The following is a 23,460-nucleotide window of genomic DNA, read 5'->3' on the forward strand; positions in this document are numbered from 1 at the left end:
ATACTCAATACAGACTCACAGATATGTTCATGTCCCACCATGACAACAGCTAATTCAACCTGAATGACTTTGGAACCAACAGATTCTTATAAACACCTTTGTGGCCAACGTGATCCCAGCCGCAATGGTAAAATCTGACTAACCAAGCGAGGGATAGACAGTAAGCACAGCCACTGACCGTGGCATCAACATTCTGCAGACACAGAGATAAATATCTCTGGCGCCATGATATTGTAGTGGTTAGCACGATGCTATTACGGCTCAGGGTGCCACAGTTCAATTTCAGCACATCTGTATGGAGTTTGTACCACTGCCTGGGGTTCCTCTCACAGTCCAAAGATGTACCGTTTAGTAGGCGGGTGGTGCAGCCTGTACTATGCTGCATCTGTAAATAAAAACTGTGAGGGCAGAGCTCATGGAGAATGGAAATGCATGATTAAAAGTGTACTTGTTTTATTTTTTTTTAAATAGTAGATTCACTCTGCTAACATACAGATGAATCTCATAGAAAACCTGTACAGTTCACCAGCCTGAAATACAACTCGCTGCATCAGTGGCAGATACACACACACATAAGGTATGACTACTGCATAAAACTGGGCATCACTTATCAAAACTTGTCAAGTCTATTTCACGTACAATAGAGAAGTCAGCATTACTGGTGAAGCAAATCTTACATCCAGAACTCAAAATAATCGAGTTTTTCTCTCTCTCTCTCTCTACATCATGGCTACAAAGTTTTGAGCAATATTTTTTTAATACAATTATATACAGCTATGTGGACTGAGACTGGGTCACAGGTATTAAAGGACAGACCAGTGTAGGGGTTAAGTGCAGTTATTGAACCAATCCCATTGAAGAAAGCATTTGCTTTCCCCATTCAAGTGCATGTGGCTTACAATTATGGATGCCAACGCAGATGGAGAACAATGCCAGGCCAGGAACTGACCACGTGTGAAAGATCCACCAGGCTTTGATCACACTGTTACCTGGGATTCGCTCTGCCCACTCCCAGAACGGGCACACCTTCTAGGCACTAAACTTATTTTACTTTGAGTGCAGCTTGACTGAAAGTGACAAAGTTCACTTCATTGGAGCTTGTATGATACAGCAAAGCTCCTGTTACAAGGTTCCAGTGTGAAATGGTAGGCTTGGTAAAATATCCCACAGATGTCAATAATTCTGACCAGATTAAAGCTCCTGGCATTAACACTGTGTTACCCCGATGCTTTCACCCCGTCAGACAGTTGCATCTTCCAACCCTGCTCTCGCTTCTTGCTGTGACTCGCCTTTTTCCGACCACACTTGGCGGCCCCCAGCTTTCTCCGCTGTGTCAGCTCCTTCCGCGCTCTGGCCGTGGTGAAGGTGATGCACTGAGCGTCGAGGAAGTCCACCAGCCTGCTTTTCGAGACCTTTATGCCGCTGTCTCTGAGCTGCTGGTGAAAGTCAGACAGCTCGAAGGGCTTGTACTGCAGGATGTCGCTGTATAGAGAGGAGTTTGATAGAATGAACTGCCGTATGCTCTTGTTTGTGTCGGCCTCGCGGACCACTGCCTGTGACGGCGTGATTCCAAATTCCTCTTCGGCATCTGAATCTGCACTGAAGACGTCATCAAATTCACCAGCCGACACCCTGGGAAACACGAGAAAATTGTTGATAAGAAACGGGAGCCAGCCATCTGAGTGGTCGAGCCTGATCATGGCTGACCTGGCTGTGGACTCGGCTTTTCCTGCCTGTTCTTCCCCCATAACCCTCAATTCCCGTTACACAAAAATCATTCTTAAATATAGTTAATGAGGTCGCCGCTACTGCTTCCTTGAACAGAGGATTCCACAGATTCACTACTCTATGGGAAAATCAAAATCAGGTTTATTATCACCGGCATGTGACGTGAAATTTGTTAACTTAGCAGCAACAGTTCAATGCAGTACATAATCTAGCAGAGAGAGAAAAAATAATAAATAAAATAAAACCTAATAAACAAATCAATTATGTATATTGAATAGATTATTTAAAAATGTGCAACAGAAATACTGTATATTAAAAAAAAAGTGAGGTAGTGTTCACGGGTTCAATGTCCATTTAGGAATCGGATAGCAGAGGGGAAGAAGCTGTTCCTGAATCGCTGAGTGTGTGCCTCCAGGCTTCTGTACCCCCTACCTGATGGTAACAGTGAGAAAAGGGCATGCCCTGGGTGCTGGAGGTCCTTAATAATGGATGCTGCCTTTCTGAAACACTGCTCCCTAAAGATGTCCTGGGTACTTTGTAGGCTAGTACCCAAGATGGAGCTGACTAGATTTACAACCTTCTGCAGCTTCTTTCGGTCCTGTGCAGTAGCCCTCCATACCAGACAGTGATGCAGCCTGTCAGAATGCTCTCCATGGTGCAACTATAGCAGTTTTTGAGTGTATTTGTTGACGTGCTAAATCTCTTCAAACTCCTAATAAAGTATAGCCGCTGTCTTGCCTTCCTTATAACTACATCAATATGTTGGGACCAGGTTAGATCCTCAGAGATCTTGACACCCAGGAACTTGAAACTGCTCACTCTCTCCACTTCTGATCTCTGTATGAGGATTGGTATGTGTTCCTTCGTCTTACCCTTCCTGAAGTCCACAATCAGCTCTTTCGTCTTACTGACGTTGAGTGCCAGGTCGTTGCTGCAGCACCATTCCACTAGTTGGCATATCTCACTCCTGTACGCCCTCTCGTCACCACCTGAGATTCTACCAACAATGGTTGTCTCATCAGCAAATTTATAGATGGTATTTGAGCTATGCCTAGCCACACAGTCATGAGCCCCTTCCCTCTACAGTCCTGACGAAGGGTTCCGGCCCGAAACGTCGACCAATCTTTTCCATTGATGCTGCCCGACCTGCTGAGTTCCTCCAGCGTGTTGTGAGTATTGCTTTGACCCCAGCATCTGCAGAGTATTTTGTGTTTACCATTCCACTAGTTGACATATCTCACTACTGTCAGCCCTCTCGTCACTACCTGAGATTCTACCAACAAGGGTTGTATCGTCAGCAAAATTATAGATAATACTTGAGCCATGTCTAATCACACAGTCATGTGTATACAGAGAGTAGAGCAGTGGGCTAAGCACACATCCGAGGTGCGCCAGTGTTGATCGTCAGCGAGGAGGATATATTATCACCAATCCACACAGACTGTGGTCTTCCGGTTAGGAAGTTGATCCAATTACAGAGGGAGGTACAGAGGCCCAGGTTCTGCAACTTCTCAATCAGGATTGTGGGAATGATGGTATTAAATGCTGAGCTATAGTCGATGAACAGCATCCTGACATAGGTGCTTGTGTGTCTAGGTGGTCTAAAGCCGTGTGAAGAGCCATGGAGATTGCATCTGCCGTTGACCTATTGTGACGATAGGCAAACTGCAATGGGTCCAGGTCCTTGCTGAGGCAGAAGTTCAGTTTAGTCATGACCAACCTCTCAAAGCATTTCATCACTGTCGATGTGAGTGCTACCGGGCGATAGTTGTTAAGGCAGCTCACATTATTCTTCTTTGGCACTGGTATGATTGTTGCCTTTTTGAAGCAAGTGGGAACTTCTGCTCGTAGCAGTGAGAGGTTGAAAATGTCCTTGAATAGTTTGTTGGCACAGATTTTCAGAGTCTTACCAGGTACCCCATCGGGACCTTCTGCCTTGCAAGGGTTCACTCTCTTTAAAGACAGTCTAACATCGGCCTCTGAGACGGAAATCACGGGGTCATCAGGTACAGCAGGGATCTTCACAGCTGTAATTGTGTTCTCCCTTTCAAAGCAGGCATAGAATGCATTGAGTTCATCTGGTAGTGAAGCATCGCTACCATTCATGCTATTGGGTTTTGCTTTGTAGGAAGTGATGTCTTGCAGACCCTGCCAGAGTTGCCGTGCGTCCGATGTCGCCTCCCACCTCGTTCGAAATTGTCCCTTCACTCACAATAGTGATAGAGTACGGGGAGAGGAACACCAGCCAGCCTGGTGATCTGGTATCAGAGATCGTTGGCGAAGACGGGGTTGGAACGAGGGTGGTGGGGGGGAGGGGAGTTAAAGAGATGTTCAAATTCTTATTAGAAGTGGGAATGAACAAAAGAAAAGGGAGCAGGAGACGGAGGCATCCATCACTGTGGTGCCTCACCTCCGGGACATGCCCCTTCTAGCTACTACCATCAGTGAGGAGACACAGGGGCTGAAGACCCACACTCAGTGGAGCAGCTTCTTCGCTCCACCATCAGATTTCTGAATGGTTCATGAACACTTCCTCGCTTCTCTTGTTTGTGCTTTTTTATTGTAATTTTTATTTTTAAAGTATTGCACAGACACCTAATTTGAACCTTCAAGGACCAAACAACCTTTGGTTAAGTATGTGGCAGATCCAGATGTGGATGGACAATCACTCTCCCAAACTAGTGTACAAGTGGCCCAAAGCTGCAAAGAACACACTTTTATCAGTTAATTCTGTTCCTGATCTGAAATTTACCTCACCCACCTTTCTGATTGATAGGAACTCCCACTCGCTGCTGAGGAGGAGGAGCTTTGAGACGAGGACAGCTGGTTCTCCACTTCAGAGGTGACGGGAGGCCTGGCCTCGGGTCCGAGTCTGTCTGGCACACCACTTCCTTTTTTCTTTTTACTGGTGGCCTTGAGACGTCCTTTAGGATCCTTCTTGCAACCTTTAGCTACTGAAGTGGAGCTGTGTTTCAGACCCTTAGTCCGTGATGGAACAGTCTTCGGCTGGTCCACTGAACTTGTTCCTGGTTTGTTCAGTTGGACCGGCTTTGTTTTCTGTGAAGATATTCGAGTGGTGTCTGGCTGAACAGTCTGATGCGTGTAATCATAAATCTCTTTCAATTTCAGAATCATTTTCCGTTTTGGCATGGGTCGAACACCAAACCTGGAATGTAAAGTACATCAGCAAGGTTAGGCGATACAGCCTCAGAATAGAGGGGCATCCTCTTAGGACAGAGATGAGGAGGAATTTCTTTAGCCAGAGGGTGGTGACACTGTGGAATTCACTGCCAAAGATGGGTGTATTTAAAGTGGACATTGATAAGTTCTTGATTAGTAAGGGCATAGAAGATTACAGGGAGAAGGCGGGAGAATGGGGTTGAGAGGGATCATAAGTCAGTCATGATGGAGCTGTCTCAATGGGCAGAATGACCTAATTTTGCTCCTGTCTTTTGGACACGAGATTGCAGATGGTGGAAACTGGAGCAATAAACAATCTGCTGGAGGAACTCAGCGAGTTGAGCAGTGTCCTCCGCTGTAACAGTGTAAATTACACCGTTGCTCATATCCCTGATGTGGTGTGACTTTGTCTAATCACCCTCAAGAACAAATTTGGATTTAAAAAAATCACATCAGCATCTTCAATACGATTGAAAACAGACTTCACAGAAACCTCTGCCATCGAAATCCAGTCATTTAGGAACTCCAGAGTTTTTTTATTATTTAGAGACACGACAGGCCCTTGCAATCCAACGAGCTTGAGCTGCCTAATTACCCCGTGATCAATTAACCTACTAACCGGTATGTCCTCAGAGCATCCGGCTTCCTGACCGAGTCCCTTGTGGTCACGGGAAGAACGTGCAAGCTCTTTACAGACAGCAGCGGATACTGAACCTGCGTCGCAGGCACCGTGAAGGCATATGCTAATGGACAGGACCCTGTGCTGCCTCAACATGCAGGAATCTGCAGTATAAACAGACTACTGGAGGAATTCAGCAGCTCAGGCAGCGACCCTGGAGTCTGAGGCATGGTCAACACTTCAGGTAGAGACCCTGCATCAGGACAGAGTGTAGAGGGGAGAGGCAGGGGCTGGCAGATGAGGGATGAAAGCTTGGGGAGGGGGGTTATGTTGGGATAGTAGGAGATGATGGGCCAAAGGTCAGTGACAGTCTGTGGTCCAGCTTTAACTGTCCATTTCCACTTGCCTCAGCATTCAGTGCTTCTCTGAACTACCTTGGAGGCTGGAGTTTTTAGGAGACTGTCACTTGTAGTTGCAACATGCACAAAATGGTTGCCATGGTAGCAAGTGGTTAGTACAACACTTTTTAGTTTGGGCAGGGTATGGAGTTTAATCTGTAAGTAGGTTGTACTTTCCTTCCCGTGTGCATGTGGGTTTCCTCCAGGTACTCTGGTTGCCTCCCACAGTCCACAGACGTACTGGTTAATAGATTAATTGGTCATTGTAAAATGTCCCATGATTAGGCCAGGGTTAAATCAGTGGGTTGTTGGGCAGTGCGACTCAAATTTATCTCTAAATAAATAAGATGCTGAAGGAATTTAGCAGGTTGGGTAGCATCTACGGAGGGGAATAAACAGTTGACATTTTGAACCGAGAACCCTCATCAGGACTCACCTCCATAGATGCTGCCTGACTTGCTGAGTTCCTCTAGCCTTTTGTGCAAGTTGCCCTGACTTTCAGTAGGCAGCCACATTCAGGTCACTCTCACTGCCATTTAATTCAGGATTATTCACACTCACGGCCACTTAATTCAGGATTATTCACACTCACGGCCATTTAATTCAGAATTATTCACACTCACGGCCATTTAATTCAGGATTATTTGAATTTATTGCCCCAGCTGCCACAATGTGATCTGACCTGGTGTTTCCAGACTAGCCACTGTCCAGTATCTTATCCACTGAGCTACACAAACCAACCCAAGAAGTTTATTAGAATGCACCCATGATAATAAATCCAAATCTGAAACAAGCTTCCCCTCCACGGACTCTGTCTACACTTCTCATAAAGTAGCCAGCTTAATTAATGACCCCACCCAACTTGGATGTCTCTGTCTCCCATTTCACATCGGGCAGAAAATACAAAAGCCTGCAAGCACGTCCCACCAGGCTTAAGGCCAGCTTCTATCCCACGGTTATAAAACTATTAAATAGATCTCTAGAACAACAAGACGTCAAGTGACCTCATTATGACCTTGCATCTTATTGTTTAGCTGCGCTGCACTCTCTCTGTAACTGTAACACTCTACTCTGCACACATTGGACTGGCCCTTCCAGGTCACCGAGCAACCCAATTTACAATAACCTGTTCACCTAACAGGTACATCTTTGGAGTGTGGGAGGAAACCAGAGTATCTGGAGGAAACCCACATGCATAGGGGAAGAACGTACAAACTTCCTTACCGAGGATGCTGGAATTGAACCCTGATCTCCAACGCCCGGAGCTGTAATAGTGCCACGCTAACCACTACGCTACTGTGCTGCCCTCGTTTTACCTTGCTCTCCTCAGTGCACTGCGTAACCACCTGATCTGTGTGAACAATACGCAAGACAAGCTTTTCACTATTTCTCCGAACATGTGACAACAATAAACCAACTCATGCTTTCCAGAAAACTTTCTCGGCTATCACCTTCAGCAGTGCTGGTGGGCAGGGGAACAGACTCCCTGCGCTCCCGTCAAGAAGCATCTCCTGAATCCCTGACTGGAGTTGCAGTAAGTTCTTGGCTCCAAGTGCAGATCAGGAACACCCTCTCTTACCTGCTCAGCTCTCTCTTCAGACAGGGCGTGGCCATTGTTGAGTACGGTGGTTCTGGGGTGATCGGTGCTGTTTGTTGGTGGGCTCTCCTTCCACCAATAGGCACTGAAAGCAGATGGAAAACAGAAAATAACTTAGCCTATAAACACCTCAAAAATTAGCCAGGGACTGTGAAAAATGACACATCAGGAACAACACTATACAAAACTCTGGTTAGGCCGCACTGGAATATTATGTGCAGTTCGGCTCGTTACAGGAAAGATGCGGCGCAGAGGAGATCCATCAGGGATACCACCTGGTTCAGACAGCATCAGCTGAAAGTTGTACAAACTTCGATTGTTTTCTCCAGCGTGTCGGAGACTGAGAGGAGATCTGACCAAAGTTTAGAAAATTATGATAGGGCAGACAGTCAGAATCTTTTGCCCAGGGTAGAAAGCACATTTCTAAGGGTGAGCAGTGAAGTTGGTTTTACACAGAGAGTGGTGGGTGCCTGCAATGTGATGGGGTGTAAACAATCCCATACAGTCCATTCCAACCACATCGTCCACCTAGTTAGTCCCAGTTTCCTGCCCACATCTCTCCATGTACCCGTCCAAATGACACCAATGTACTTTTCCAACGATGTTGCCAGGACTTGAGGAACTGATTATAGGGCAGTAATGAATTGGTTGTGACTTTATTCCCTAGAACATATCTAGAAGATTGAGAGATTTGATAGATGTATGCAAAATTATGAGGGGTATGGATAGGGTAAATGCAAGCAGACCTTTTCTGCTGAGGTTGGGCAAGATTACAGCCAGGGTTAAAGGTGAAAGGTGAAATGTTTAGGAGGAACATGAGGGGAACTTCTTCACTCAGAGGCCGGTGAAAGTGGGGAACGAGCTGCCTGTGGAAGTGGTGGATGTGGGTTCGATTTCAACATTTTAGAAAAATTTGGATAGGTAGGTGGATGGGAGGTGTATGGAGGGGTATGGTCCTGGTGCAGGTCGGTGGGACTAGGTAGATTAGTAATTTGGCACGAACTAGATGAACTTAAGGGCCTGCTTCTGTGCTCTCGTGTTCTATGACCCTGTTGGGTAGGTTCTCATGAGATCCTCTCGCCTCACCATACTTCTAAACTCCAGTGGGTACAGGCCCAGAGCTATCAAACACTCCTCATCCATTAACCCTTTCATTCCTGGGATCATTCTCATGAAGCTCCCCTGGACCCCCTCCATTCTGTCCAATACCTGCCATTTGACAGAATCACAAGATAATGTGCGAACTTCACACTGACCTGCAATATTGTGCTCCAAGATTCTGCGATTCGATTCAGTGGCAGGCAGCTTCTGAGACAATCCATGCCTGGCCTCAGGAAGTTCATCCTCCTCTTCCCAATCATCCCAGAGTTTAGAATCCAGAGAACTAGGATCCTGCCTTCTGGAAAGGGCATTCTCCGGGTCTCTGCTACCGGGTTCTTCTGCGGATGCGAAGGAAGGCGTGGGATTTGATTCCTTTGGAAGTGAGGTGCTGTTTTTATTCTGTCCATTAGCGACGGGATAAGTTTCCTCCCAGCTCGTCACCCGAGTGGCTGTCCCGCGAGGAGAGGCCTCTCCAATGCTTGGATTCTCATCCTCGAGGCAAGGGCTGCCCTCAGAGGGCCAGAAATCATTGTCAAAAGGCAGTGGGGGCTCATCCTCAAAGTGTTCAGCCTGAGCAGTTGTCTTCTCTTCCACGTCCATGATCTCCAGCACAGAGGTGTCCGTGGTTTCCTTCTCCTCTGAGCTGAGAGACACAGACAGTGCGGCCTCTGGCGGGGCTGACGGCGAACAGCCGGCGTCACTCTCCAACTCAACAACGCAGTCCGAGGTCTGTGTTAGAGGGAAAGGGGTGAAAGGTGGTGAATCGCTGAACGACTGATCGTTAAAGCTCCCCTCCACAAAACAATCCAGTTCACTGGCTGGGCTTGCTTCCTGGACGCCTCTGAAGGCTGTCTCCTCTGGGGTAGCTGTCACTGTAACCTCCTCTCCCACACTGTTCGTTTTTAACCTGGTGGATTCCTGTTTCACTGGGTCCTCACGCAACATGCCTCTTTTCACGGTCTGATTCTCTAAAACAGGTTGCTGGGTCTGTGTGGAGGAGCAGGTGGTTCCTGCCGGAAGGGGAGTGGCCGGGACCAGCCAGGACTGCTCCGCGTTGAGGTCTGGCTGGTTCAGCTCACCATCGCTGCTCAGCCGCAGGGTCAGTTCACTTTCACTGTTCACGTCCTGGCTTCCTTGACCATGCTGCCTAGCAACACCCAACAGCTCAGGAACGCGAGTCCTCCGCGATTCAGCCCAACACTTCAACAGAAGTCCAGCTGTCCTGCAGGTTTGCTGTTCAGCCTCGGAGACTGACAATACGTCAGATTTACCTGCAGTGTTCGGGTCAGCCTCTGGACCGGGGGCCAAAGGCACCGATTGTGAACTGGGTCGCATTATTTCACTCTGAACTATTCCCACTTCCTCATCGGAATCGATGACCACCACAACATCGTTGGACCTGTTCTCTGCTGCAGACGGACTGGAGTTGATACTAATGGGTGATGCCAGGTCACACTGCTGCCCCTCACAGGTACCTGGTGGTGAAAGTGACAAAGATGCACTAACGGAGGCAGCCTTTGGCTTTGAAGGCCATTCCCCTTGCAGGGATCCTGGAGATTTCAGACCGGCCAGATCCCGTGCAACTCCAGGAAAACCTGGTGGTTGCCCACAGGGAGTTGCTGAGATGTCACCCAGTGTTTCACGGTGTGTGGGTCTGGGCGGTGAGGCCGAACACTCAGCTTGTGCAGATCTCTCGTTTACTTCCAACGGTGACAGCCCAACCACAGGCAGATTAGGAAAGCTCAGGCAAGCAGACGGGCTTTCAGCATCACACGTGGGGGATATTCTGGTGATACAGCAGTGGTCGGAAAAGTTACTCCTGATGGAGCCCTTCCTGGAGGATGACCTGCCTGTTGAGAAGGCCCCAGACTCTGGATCCACATCTGGCTGCAGATCCACTGATATATCAGTCTCTGAAAACAGGCAGTCGCTGCTGTTACAGTTTACATCAGATTCAAGGCTACAGTTCAGCTGAAATGCTCTGCCCTTCCAAGGCGTCTCCAGGGGTTTTGAAAGGCTCCGCAAAGCAGATGCCGTCTCGTTTCCGGTGACCGGGTCTTCAGCAGGCACACTTGCAGTCCTTGGCCCCTCCACGCTCTGCTCGCTTTCTCCAGAAGTGTCAGCCTCCCCCCCAGTTCCTGCACTGCCATTCTCACGGCCGAGTCTCCCGCTTGTTTCAATGTTCTTAAAGGAGGTTCTCTGCGTTGCGGCAAACTGATACAGCTCATCTAACTCCTCGTCCCCAACTCTCTCGTCGGCTTCGTCTGCACCATCATCCTCTGCAGCGGGGGTAAGGAAGGCTGGCTCTTCAACTTCGTCCATCCACATGGACCTCAGGAGATCCTGCAGGTGGTCTTCTCTGATCCCATAATCTTCATCTTTCACTCCAGCAAACGGATCATCTTCAGAATCCTCCCCGTGCGGCTCAGCTCCCGCTGAATAGGTTCTGCACATCTCATCCAGCTCACTCACAGCGAACCTGGTTAACAGAGGAGGGCGTCACAAAGCCACAGAACCGCCAGCTACCACCGAACCCCACCCTGCAATGCCCTCAGGTTCCTTTCTTAAAGAAATGTGTAACAATAAAACTTTTACTCTGACACACTCAGAACGCCGGTGGGGTTGGACCGGCAAACTTTCCCAAATATTGGAAGTTAATCCCATTTAATAAAGGCCAAAGTAAATGGATTATCAAAGTCTATGTATGTCACCATGTCATATAGGACAACATTTCTTCGTTCTAATGTGAATGCCTGCAGGAAAATGATATCTAAGGTACATTCTCCTGCAGTCATTCACACTAGAACAAAGAAATACAATAGAATCAATGGAAAAAACTACAAAGACTGATAGACAACCTGTGCAAAAGACAAACTGAGCAAATACATAAAAATAATAATAAATAATACTGAGAACAGAGGGTGTAGGGTCCTTGAAAGTGAGTCTGTAGGTGAGTGAAGTTATCCACACCAGTTCAGCAGACTGGTGGCTGAGGGGTACCAACTGTTATAGAAACATAAAATTATGAAAGGGATAGATAAAATAGAGGCAGGAAAGTTGTTTCCACTGGTAGGTGAGACTAGAACTATGGGACATTGCCTCAAAATTTGGGGGAGTAGATTTAGGATGGAGAAGGGGAGGAACTGCTTTTCCCAGAGTGATGAATCCGTGGAATTCTCTGTCCAATGAAGCAGTGGAGGCTACCTCGGTAAATATAGTTAAGACAAGGTTGGATAGTTTTTTGCACAGTAGGGAAATTAAGGGTTATGGGGAAAAGGCAGTTAGGTGGAGATGAGTCCATGGTCAGATCAGCCATGATCTTATTGAATGGTGGAGCAGGCGCGAAGGTCCAGGTGGCCGACTCCAGCTTCTATTTCTGATGTTCTTGAACCTGGTGGCGAGGGAGCCTAACATTCACTTTTTAAGATATTAAAAAAGCAGTACAAGCAGAATTGGCAAATTGCAGATTCAGATTCACTTCTATATCACGTACGTGGAAATAGACAGTGAAATGTGCTGTTTGTGTTAACAACCAACATGCCCACAACCTCTCACTGAAAGTTCAAAGTAAATTTATTGCCCAAGTTTGAGTGTATGTCACCATCTACAACCCTGATTTTTGTGGGCATTCACAGTAAATCCAAGAAACACAACAGAATCAATGAGAGACCACAGCCAACAGAACAGACCAACAACCAACAGGAAAGACAACAAACTGTGCAAATACAGGAGAAAATAAAGAAATAATAATATAAATAAATAAGTAACACATATAGAGAACATGAGATGAAGAGTCTTTGAAAGAGGGATCATAGGTTGTGGGAACAGTTCAATGTTGGGGTGAGTAAAGTTGAGTGAAGACAGATAGATACTTTATTGATCCCAAAGGGAATTACAGTGTCACAGTAACATTACAAGTACACAGATATACAAATATTAGAAGAGAAGTAAGAAAGAGTAAAAAATAAGTTAACAGGAGGAGGTCAACACTTTCCCCGCTATAGGTTGACTCATTATAGAGCCTAATGGCCGAGGGTAAGAATGACCTCATAGTGCCCTTTGGAGCAGCGCAGGTGTCTTAGTCTAGTGCTCCCCTGCGCAGCCAAGGTGGCAAGCAGGGAGTGAGAAACGTTTTCCAGAATTGCCAGGATTTTCCATGGGGGCCTTTGTTCTACCACAGCCTCCAGCCACCCGTGTTGATGCCACTGACCCAGCACACCACCGCACAGGAGATTGTACTGGCGACAACAGACTGGTAGAACATGCGTTATCCTCTTTAGTCCAGGAGCCTGATGGTTGAGGGGTAATAACCGTTCCTGAACCTGGTGGTGTGGGGCTTGCGGCTTCCTGATGGCATCAGTGAGAAGACAGCGTGTCCTGGGTGGTGAGGCCAAAGGAATGCAGGTATTGTTCCCACTTGTACTGGGATATTGACACAGTCCAGGGGTATGGAAACGGGATGCGACTGAGGCACAGTAACATTGATGATCTGACGATGGAGGCACAAAGCAGTTCTTTCAGATTTCAGATTTATTTCTCATGTGAACATTAAAACCCAGTGAAACGTGCTGTTTGTGTTAGTAACCAGCACAACTTGAGGAGGTGCCTCCGTTTCAAGGGAAAGGGGGAACCGGACCCCCAGTGTGTTAAAGGAAACACGGGAGCCAGGGTGTGAAACCGTAAGACAGAGGAGCAGGATAAGGCCATTCAGCCCATCAAGTTTGCTTTGCCATTCAATCATGGCTGATTTATTTCCCCTCTCAGCCCTATTACGGGCTCTCTATGTTGGTGCTGGAATGTGTGCTGACACTTGTGGGCTGCCCCCAGCACATCCGTTGGTTGTGTTGGGTGTTAACACAAAATTCGCCGGAGGAACTCCGCAGGTCAGGCGGCAACTACGGCAAACGTTCCCAGCCTGTCCAGACACCCCAATCTACAATAAACAGTCAGCGTTTCAGGCCGACAGCTTTCTTCAGTCCTGAGGAAGGGTCTCACCCCAAAAACAGTGAATGTTTACTCTTTTCCATAGACACTGCCTGAGCAGCTTAGTTCCTCCAGCATTTTGCATGTGTTGCTTTGGATTTCCAGCATTGGCAGAATCGCTCATGTTTATGATTTCCTGCATTTCACTGTATGAGACAAATAAATCTGAATCTGATTATTTTAAGATGCTCTTTACAAGTGACTTTGACATCAGAGGTTAACGCCACTGCTTTCTCATCACACTTACCTTTTGGCAAGTGCACGCAGGTCTGGCAGCACAGCGGGTGACAGCGAGACACCGGCGTCGTACAGGTAGTGGAGAAAGGAGAGAACTGCTTGCGCTGTAACACCAGGCAGTAAGAGTCGTCGAGTCTCAGCGTCGTTGTCCTCTCCCACCAGGAACCCCTCACTGTGCACCTGCAGAGCAGCAAGGCACCAGAGTCAGTGTGTCATCCGACTTCATAAGGCTCTGGTCAGACTAGGAGAACTGTGAGCAGTTTTGAGTCCCTTATCTAAGAAAGGATGTGCTGGGATCGTAGAGGGTCTAAAGGAAGTTTGTAGGAGCAATCCCGGGAATGAAAGGGTTAACATATTTGATGGCTCTGGGCCTGTACTCACTGGAGCTGAGAAGAATGGTGAGGGGATCTCATTGAAACTTATCAGATATTGAAAGGCCTATATGGGATACGATGAAATCTTTTCTTAGGGGACAGATAATTTCATACTCAGCAGGTTTAAGGAGGAAAACCAAAGTGGAACTTTTAGTGATTACTAATAAAATTAAAGAGATAGATAAAGTGTATTCAGTAAGACCCAGTGAAGATCTATATAAGGAACGGGATGAACTCCAAACACAGGATGATCTGCTTTTGACCTTCCCCATTGAGCAGCAACTTTTAAAATCCAAAAGTCAATTTTATCTACATGGTGATGAATCAGGTAAACTGCTGGCTGGTCAGCTGAAGGCAAATATGGTGAGAAGACAGATTTTGAAAATATGTAGACCAGATAGAACTGAAACACTAGACCCTCATGAAATTAACAAGATGTTTGTGGATTTCTATTCTAATCTTTATAAACCTGAATTTTCTGATAATACTATCTTTATGAATAGATTTTTGCAAAAATTAAATATACCTAAAATTTCTATTCAAGATAGAAACACATTAGACGCACCTATTAAACAAGAGGAAATAGCTAGGGAAAGCTCTGGGACCAGATGGACATACAGTGGAATTTTATAAGACTTTTACTGAAATGCTTCCATCACATCTATGTCAAACTTTCACTGATTCTATATCCTCTGGGAACCTCCCGAAAACTTTTTATGAGGCATCAATCTCATTGATCCCCAAAAAAGGAAAAGATCTATCTGAATACACCTCCTACAGACCAATTCCCTTATTGAATGTGGATTTTAAAACTCTCTCTAAAATTCCGGCTATTAGGCTTGGGAATATTTTACCTACTGTTATTCGAAGATTGTTAAGTATTATTTATCCTCCCTCAGTTAAAGAATCTGAATGTATTGTCTGTCTCAATGCAGAGAAAGCCTCTGATCGGGTGGAATGGCCTTATTTATTTCAGGTCTTGGAGAGATTTAACTTTGGTCCGGGATTTATATCCTGGATCAAACTGATCTACCAAGCCCCGATGGCTGCGGTTATAACTAACAATCAAAAATCTCCTTATTTTAGACTATATAGAGGAACCTGTCGGGGTTGTCCTCTTGGTCCTTTATTATTTAATTTGGCTTTAGAACCACTTGCTATCGCTCTTAGGGATTCCAACTCTGTTTAGGGTATTAAAAGAGGGGATAAAGTACATAAGGTTTCGTTGTACGCAGACGATTTATTAGTTTACATTTCAGATCCTAGGAAATCTGTCCCTTCTATTTTATCCACATTTACTGAATTTAGTACTTTCTCTGGATACAAGTTAAATTTATATAAAAGTGAATTATTTCCTATTAATAACTATTCAGATCAATATGATCTAATACCTTTTAATATTGCTAAAAATTATTTTACCTATCTTGGTATTAAAATTACTAAATATTTTCAAGATTTACATAAATATAATTTTCTTCCTTTAATTGAATATACACAACAAACGCTTTCCAAATGGTCGCCTATGATGTTGTCGTTAATTGGTTGGATAAATGCTATAAAAATGACAATTTTACCGAAATTCTTATACAGGTTTCAAGCTGTTCATCCTTTGTCCCGAAAACATTTTTTGATAGAATAGATTCTATGATCTTGTCATATATCTGGAATAATAAAAGCTCCAGAGTGAGTAAACCTTTATTGCAAAAATTTAAAAAAGGTGGTGGCTTAGCCGTACCAAACTTTAGGTTCTATTACTGGGCAATCAATATTTGTTATATTACTTTTTGGATTCACTGTATAGATATACAGGACTGTCCCTTATGGCTGGACTTGAAGGAAAACTCGGTGAAAGGATTCTCTTTGGCTTCTTTGCTGGGAGTTCCTCTTCCCTTTTTGTTTTCTAAGATTGGTAGACATGATCTTAGTCCCATTGTTAGACATACATTAAAAATTTGGTTTCAGTTTCGCAGATCTTTTGACTTAAATAACTTTCTTCTGTCTAGTAATATCCATTTTAATTATTTTTTTAAAACCATCAATTTTAGACAAGGCCTTTTTAACACGGAAAACTAAGGGAATAATAACTTTTCAAGATTTGTTTTTAGAGGATTGTTTAATGTCTTTTTCTCAGCTAATGGACAAATATGATTTATCTAATGCACAATTTTTTAGATATTTACAAGTTAGCAATTTTTTATGTGATTTGTTACCGAATTACCCATTTGCTCATTTACCAAATATGATAGATGTTATCTTTCAGCTTAAACCATTCCAAAAAGGATTGATAGCCGTCATATATAAACGGCTATTGAATTTATGAATGATGTCTAATGATAAGGTTAAACGTGCTTGGGAATTGGAACTTCAAGAACCATTTTCAGATAATCAATGGAATAAAATTTGTCATTTAGTTAACAATTCATCTATTTGTGCCCATCACTCCTTGATTCAGTTCGAGGTAGTGCACAGGGCGTATATGTCAAAAGATAACCTAGCACATATTTTTTCTAACGTAAATCCTATTTGTGATAGATGCAACACTGAGGTGGCCCCACCTTAAATCATATGTTTTGGTCCTGCATAAAGTTAAATAACTTTTGGAGAGAGGTTTTAAGAACATTATCAAAAGTCATAGGTTTAGACCTACAACCTAATTCACTTACAGCAATCTTTGGGGTTATTCCAACGGAAGCAGGAAACGTTCCTGCTTCCAAACGCATGATAGCTTTCTCAACTTTATTGGCTAGGAGAGCTATTCTATTGTACTGGAAGGATCCCAATCCACCTACTGTATTTTTTTGGCTCTCCTCCATTATGTTTTGTTTAAATTTGGAGAAAATAAGAAGTCAGACGTTTGATACATCTTTTAAATTTGAGCAAACTTGGTGACGTTTTATTCAATATTTTCATATGATCTAATTTTTATTACTTTTATAGTTATTCTTTTTTCTCCATGAATTTTTAGATTTGATCAGAAGGACCTTCCCTTTTTTTAAACTGTATCCAATGGACTGCCCAGTCCCTTTTTTTCTTGTTTTAGGTTAGTTTGGGTTTTTTTTCCCTTCAATAATAGAAAATTTTGAATCTTTTTTTTCCATGAACTGTTAAGAGGAGAGGTGGTTGTCTTTTCTCTGTATATTAGCTGAATACTATACATGATTTTGAGAGTGTATGCTCCTTTCTCTTTATATTATTATTGAATGATGTATTTGAGATAACCTCTCCTCTGGTTCGTATTTACCCTTATTCTTTTAAATCAATAAAAAAAGATTGAAAAAGAGATATTGTAAGCCTAGATAGAGTGGAGGAGTCTAGGACCAGAGGCCACAGCCTCAGAATCGAAGGATGTCCATTTAGTACAAAGATGAGGGGGAATTTCTTTAGTCAGAGGGTGATGAATCTGTGGAATTCATTGCCACAGACACCCATGGAGGCCAAGTCGTTGGGAATATTTAAAGCAGAGGTTGAATCTTCTCGATTAGTCCGGGTGTCAAAGGTTATGGGGAAAGGGCAGGAGAATGGGGTTGACAGGGATAATAAATCAACCCTGGTGGAATAGCAGAGCAGACTAGATGGGCTAAATGGCCTAATTCTGCTCCTACGTCTCGTGGTGTTAAAGGAACTGAGGGACAACGAAAGCATGACAGGAAAATATAGAAGTGGAGCACTGCTTGCGGTTTGAATGCTCACAGGATCACAGCTGAGATCATTGTGATCGCTTCAAATGCATTAGTGGCACAAGCTGCCGTGTGGATAGGTGTCCAGTGGGACACAGTCACTGGGTGTCGATGAGTTCGTGCATGACACACAACATGCTTATTTATTTAGAGACACACGGGAAGAGCCCCTTCCAGCCCAATGAACCCATACTACACAATTACGTCTATATGACCAGCTGACCTACATCTTTGGAATGTGGGAGGAAACTGGAGCACGAGGGGGAAACCTACATGGTCATGTGGGGGGGTGGAATGTACAAACTCATTACAGACAGCAGCGGACTAAATCTGGGTCGCAGGCACGGTAATAGTGTTAAGCTAACTGTGAGTAATCTGTTCTCATGCAACAAGACATCTCTGTAACCAACCAACACACACAAAATGCTGGAGGAACTCAGGGGGTCAGGCAGTGTCTGTAGAGAGGAATAACAGTAGCGGTTTCAGTCTAAGACCCCTCATGAGTCCTGATAAAGGGTCTAGGCTCAAAATGTAACTAGGCCCTTTGCGGTTTATTCCTTCTCCATAGATGCTGCCTGATCTGATCATTTTGTACATTGCTCTGGATTTCCAGCATCTGCAGAATCTCCTGTTGGTAATTCCCTCACACCTGATGAGGTTGGGATGAGATGGCAGCTTCACACAAAGCCTCTGACAAGAAACTTTCAACGTCTTTGGATATGGAGATGGTACCAGAGCAGTACCGAGTGGAAAACTTTCCTCTCACTTTCAAGGAAGGGATTAAAGTTGAACCCAATTCCTACCTGCCAGCCACTACCATGTGGTGTGAAATTTATATTGCAGCAGCAGTACAGTGCAACAAATAAAATAAACTACAAGATACAATAAGAAACATAGAAAATGAATAAGAAGTGCAAAAAGAGAGGAAATAATGAGGCAGGGTTCGTGGACCATTCAGAAATCTGATGCAGGGGAAGAAACTGCTCCAAAAACACCTACTGTGGGTCTTTAAGCTCCTGTACCTCCTTCCTGATGGTGAGGGGGGAGGGGGGTATGTTGTGGATGATGACAGTCCTTTATAGTCTAGAAGGAACTGAAAAAATAGACAGAAACATAGAAAAACTACAGCTCAATACAGGCCCTTTGGCCCACAATGCTGTGCCGAACATGTACTTACTTTAGAAATTACCTGGGGTTACCCATAGCCCCCTATTTTGCTGAGCTCCAAGTACCTGTCCAGGAGTCTCTTAAAAAACCCTATCATATCCGCCTCCACCACCGTCACCAGCAGCCCATTCCACGCACTCACCACTCTGTGTAGAAAAACTTACCCCTGACATCTCCTCTGTACCTACTTCCAACAACCTTAAACCTGTGCTCTCTAGTGCTAGCCATTTCAGCCCTGGGAAAAAGCCTCTGACTATCCACACGATCAATGCCTCTCATCATCTTATACACCCCTATCAGGTCACCTCTCATCCTCCGTCAGTGAGGAAAACTCTGCCACACCACAGAGAGGGGACAAGGGCGCGGGAGTAGCTGTTTGCTCTGGTAGGGAGGTGCTGTCGATACAATAAATGAAATGATGTACTGTAACCATTCTACGATTAGTCCGGTTTATTATTGCTGACACGAAATGAGTGGTTTTGCAGCAGCACTACAGAGCTAAAACATAAAAGGTTACAGATTAGCTTTACTTGCCGCATGTACACCGAAACAGTGAAATGTCAACGACCAACACAATCCGAGGAGGCGCTGGGGCAGCCCGCAAGTGTCACAACATAGCAGGTCCACAACTTACCGACGCCGACCCTCACGTCCACAACTTACCGACGCCGACCTGCACGTCCACAACTTACCGACGCCGACCCTCACGTCCACAACTTACCGACGCCGACCTGCACGTCCACAACTTACCGACGCCGACCTGCACGTCCACAACGTACTGACACACCGACCCGCACGTCCACAACTTACTAACGCCGACCTGTATGTCTTTGGAATGAGGGTGGAAACCAGAGCACCCAGAGGAAACCCACAGGGCCATGGGGAGAAAATACAAACTCCTTACGGACAGGAGCAGCAGGAATTCAGCCCCGATCATTGGCACCGTCATGGCATTACACTGCTCTACACTAACCGTACGTCTTTGGAATGAAAATGAGAAAATAAATAGAGCAAACAGAAATCCCGTTATCACTTACAGTCTGCACGAGGCGTGGAGAACGAGCATAGAGAATGAACTGGTGAGCGTACACAACCTCACCACTGTCCAGCTGAAACTGCACATCGCTGAGGTGAGGGTTATTCACCATCGTGCCCAGGTCTGCGGCCAGCTTCCTCAACTGCAATCAAAATGCACCAAACATTAAAACTGGCTGTGTGGTTAACTACACAGAAAACAGCAGCACTCTGTCCAGAGTCTCCCTCACAATGCCCAGTAAACCAGCAGAACTGATGAAAAGCAACTCATACAAAATGCTGGAGGAACTCAGCAGGTCAGGCAGCATCTGTGGAGATGAATAAACTGTAGACATTTCGGGCTGAGACCCTTCAGCAGGACTGGAAAGGAAGGGGGACGAGATAGCAGAATAAAAAGGTGGAGGGAGGGGAAGGAGGATAGTTAGAAGGTGATAGGTGAGGCCAGGTGATTAGGAAAGGTGAAGAGCTGGGGAAGAAGGCATCTGATAGGAGAGGAGAGTGGATCATAGGAGAAAGGGAAGGAGGAAAGGCACCAGAGGGAGGTGCTGGGCAAATAAGAAGAGGCTAGAGTGGGGAATAGAGAAAGAGGGAAGGGAGATGGAATTTTTTTTAAGCTGCAGAGATAATGGACCAGCATTTTGCTTTAATAAAATCAAACAGATGTGCTTACTCCACTCTGCAGGCTATTGGCACATCCTCCCTCGCTCTGGGCTGGGACAAATCCACTTGGCACAATTGGACAATTATTCCCTAAAGGGTAAAATAATATTTACAGCTAAAACACAGGGTTTTATTTATAATGAGCTGGAAATAACTACCATAACATTCAACATACACTCAGTGGGCACTTTAATAGGTACGCCTGTACACCTGCTCGTTAACACAAATATCTAATCAGCCAATCATGTGGCAGCAACTCAATGCATAAAAGCATGCAGACATGGTCAAGGGGTTCCGTTGTTGTTCAGACCAAACATCACAATTGGGAAGAAATGTGATCTAAGTGACTTTGTCTGTGGAATGATTGCTGGTGCCAGACGATGTGGTTTGAGTATCTCAGAAACTGCTGATCTCCTGGGATTTTCACACACAACAGTCTCTGGAGTTTACAGAGGATGGCGTGAAAAACAAAACAAAAACATCCAGTGAGTGGCAGTTCTGTGGGCGAAAACGCCTTGTCAATGAGAGAGGTCAGAGGAGAATGGCCAGACTGGTTCAATCTGACAGGAAGGTGACAGTAACTCAAATAACCACACGTTACAACAGCGGTGTGCAGAAAAGCTCTGAATGCACAACACATCGAACCTCAAAGCAGATGGACTACAGCAGCTGAAGACTGTGGAGATACAGGAGTGTACAGTGGTCACTTTACAAAGTACCTCCTGTACCTAATGAAGAGGCCACTGAGTGTACACTGATCAGTCTCCCCAACAAAACACACAACAGTACTCACCAGGAACTCATCTGAATAGTTCTGAACTATTTGGTAAAATTAACTGATACTGCCTAATTCAAGAAAGTCAAGAGGATTTCAGATTAGACTCCAAAAGAATAAATACAAGAGATTCTGCAGATGCTGGAATCCAGCGCAACAAACACAAAATGCTGGAGGAACTCAGCAAGTCAGGCAGCAGCCCTGGAGGGGAATAAACTGATGTTTCGGGCCGAGATGCTTCATCAGGACTGTGTGTTACTTTGTTTGAATAAGCATTAATCTGCCTTGATGAATGCAATACAGTTTTATCACCTTTACAAGCAGCAACACAATAACAATTACAACCCTTTCTTTATCTTTTCAACCTATCGCCTCCCAGCTTCTTACTTCAACCCCTCCCCCATACACCTGCCCCCACCCCCCACTGCGACACGGGTGTGTTTAAACTAAGTAGGGGGGGAGGGGAGATGAACTGGAAATGTAAGGATGGAGTTAACAGGAAAGAGAGAATAAGGAAAGTTAAGAAAGACAACAGAATTAACGGGGCGAAAGCTCAGGAAGGGATCGGAGATTATGGCCAAGTGCAATAGCAATCAATGTAAAAGGTGAGGGGATGAAAGTATTACTTTAAATGGATTAAAAGTATTGTATATGAATGCACGGAGTATAAGAAATAAAGTGGATGAGCTTGAGCCTCAGTTGGAAATTAGCAAGTATGATGTTGTGGGAATAACAGAGACATGGCTGTAAGAGGACCAGGGCTGGGAAATGAATATTCAGGGTTATACATCCTATCGAAAGGACAGACAGGTGGGCGGAGGGGGTGGGGTGGCTCTGCTGGTGAGGAATGAAATTCAGTCCCTTGCGAGGGGGGACATAGAATCAGGAGATGTAGAGTCAGTATGGATAGAACTGAGAAACTGTAAGGGCAAAAAGACACTAATGGGAGTTATCTACAGGCCCCCAAGCAGTAGCCTGGATATAGGGTGCAAGTTAAATCAAGACTTAAAATTGGCATGTCGCAAAGGTTATTCTATGGTTGTTATGGGGGATTTCAACATGCAGGTAGACTGGGAAAATCAGGTTGGTACTGGACCCCAAGAAAGGGAGTTTGTGGAGTGCCTCAGAGATGGATTCTTAGAGCAGCTTGTCTTAGAGCCTACCAGGGAGAAGGCAATTCTGGATTTAGTGTTGTGTAATGAGCCAGATTTAATAAGGGAACTCAAGGTAAAGGAGCCATTAGGAGGTAGTGACCATAATGTGATAAGTTTTAATCTACAATTTGAGAGGGAGAAGGGAAGATCGGAAGTATCAGTATTACAGTTGAACAAAGGGGACTATGGACCCATGAGGGAGCAGCTGGCCAAAGTTGACTGGAAAGATACCCTAGCAGGGATGACAGTGGAACAACAATGGCAGATATTTCTGGGAATAATACAGAAGGTGCGGGATCAGTTCATTCCAAAGAGGAAGAAAGATTCTAAGGGGAGTAAGGGGCGAACATGGCTGACAAGGGAAGTCAAGGACAGTATAAAAATAAAAGAGAATAAGTATAACATAGCAAAGATGAGCAGGAAGCCAGAGGATTGGGTAACTTTTAAAGAGCAACAGAGGATAACTAAAAAGGCAATACGGGGAGAAAAGATGAGGTACGAAGATAAGCTAGCCAAGGATATAAGGGAGGATAGTAAAAGCTTCTTTAGGTATGTGAAGAGGAAAAAATTAGTTAAGACCAAAGTTGGGCCCTTGAAGACAGAAATGGGTGAATTTATTATGGGGAACAAGGAAATGGCAGACGAGCTGAACAGGTACTTTGGATCTGTCTTCACTAGGGAAGACACAAACAGTCTCCCAGATGTAATAGTGGCCAGAGGACCCAGGGTAATGGAGGAACTGAAGGAAATTCGCATTAGGCAGAAAATGGTGTTG

General features: G+C 45.0%; 1 protein-coding gene across 2 annotated transcripts in view; it reads right to left on the reverse strand.

The window, feature by feature from the left end:
* Window positions 1-370: 370 nt before the first annotated feature.
* slx4 (SLX4 structure-specific endonuclease subunit homolog (S. cerevisiae)) overlaps window positions 371-23,460 on the reverse strand; it is a 42,736-nt gene continuing 19,646 nt past the window's right edge. For both annotated transcript variants that reach the window (XM_072269196.1, XM_072269194.1), the window contains exons 9-15: window positions 20,767-20,846; window positions 20,099-20,239; window positions 13,854-14,023; window positions 8,779-11,102; window positions 7,505-7,607; window positions 4,490-4,894; window positions 371-1,632 (exon numbers count right to left, since the gene is read on the reverse strand). In XM_072269196.1, the coding sequence (XP_072125297.1) occupies window positions 1,218-1,632; window positions 4,490-4,894; window positions 7,505-7,607; window positions 8,779-11,102; window positions 13,854-14,023; window positions 20,099-20,239; window positions 20,767-20,846 (3,638 nt within the window). In that variant the 3' untranslated portion in view covers window positions 371-1,217. The remainder of the gene's footprint in view (window positions 1,633-4,489; window positions 4,895-7,504; window positions 7,608-8,778; window positions 11,103-13,853; window positions 14,024-20,098; window positions 20,240-20,766; window positions 20,847-23,460) is intronic.

This window comes from Mobula birostris, chromosome 9, assembly GCF_030028105.1.
Source record: "Mobula birostris isolate sMobBir1 chromosome 9, sMobBir1.hap1, whole genome shotgun sequence".
NCBI lineage: Eukaryota > Metazoa > Chordata > Chondrichthyes > Myliobatiformes > Myliobatidae > Mobula > Mobula birostris.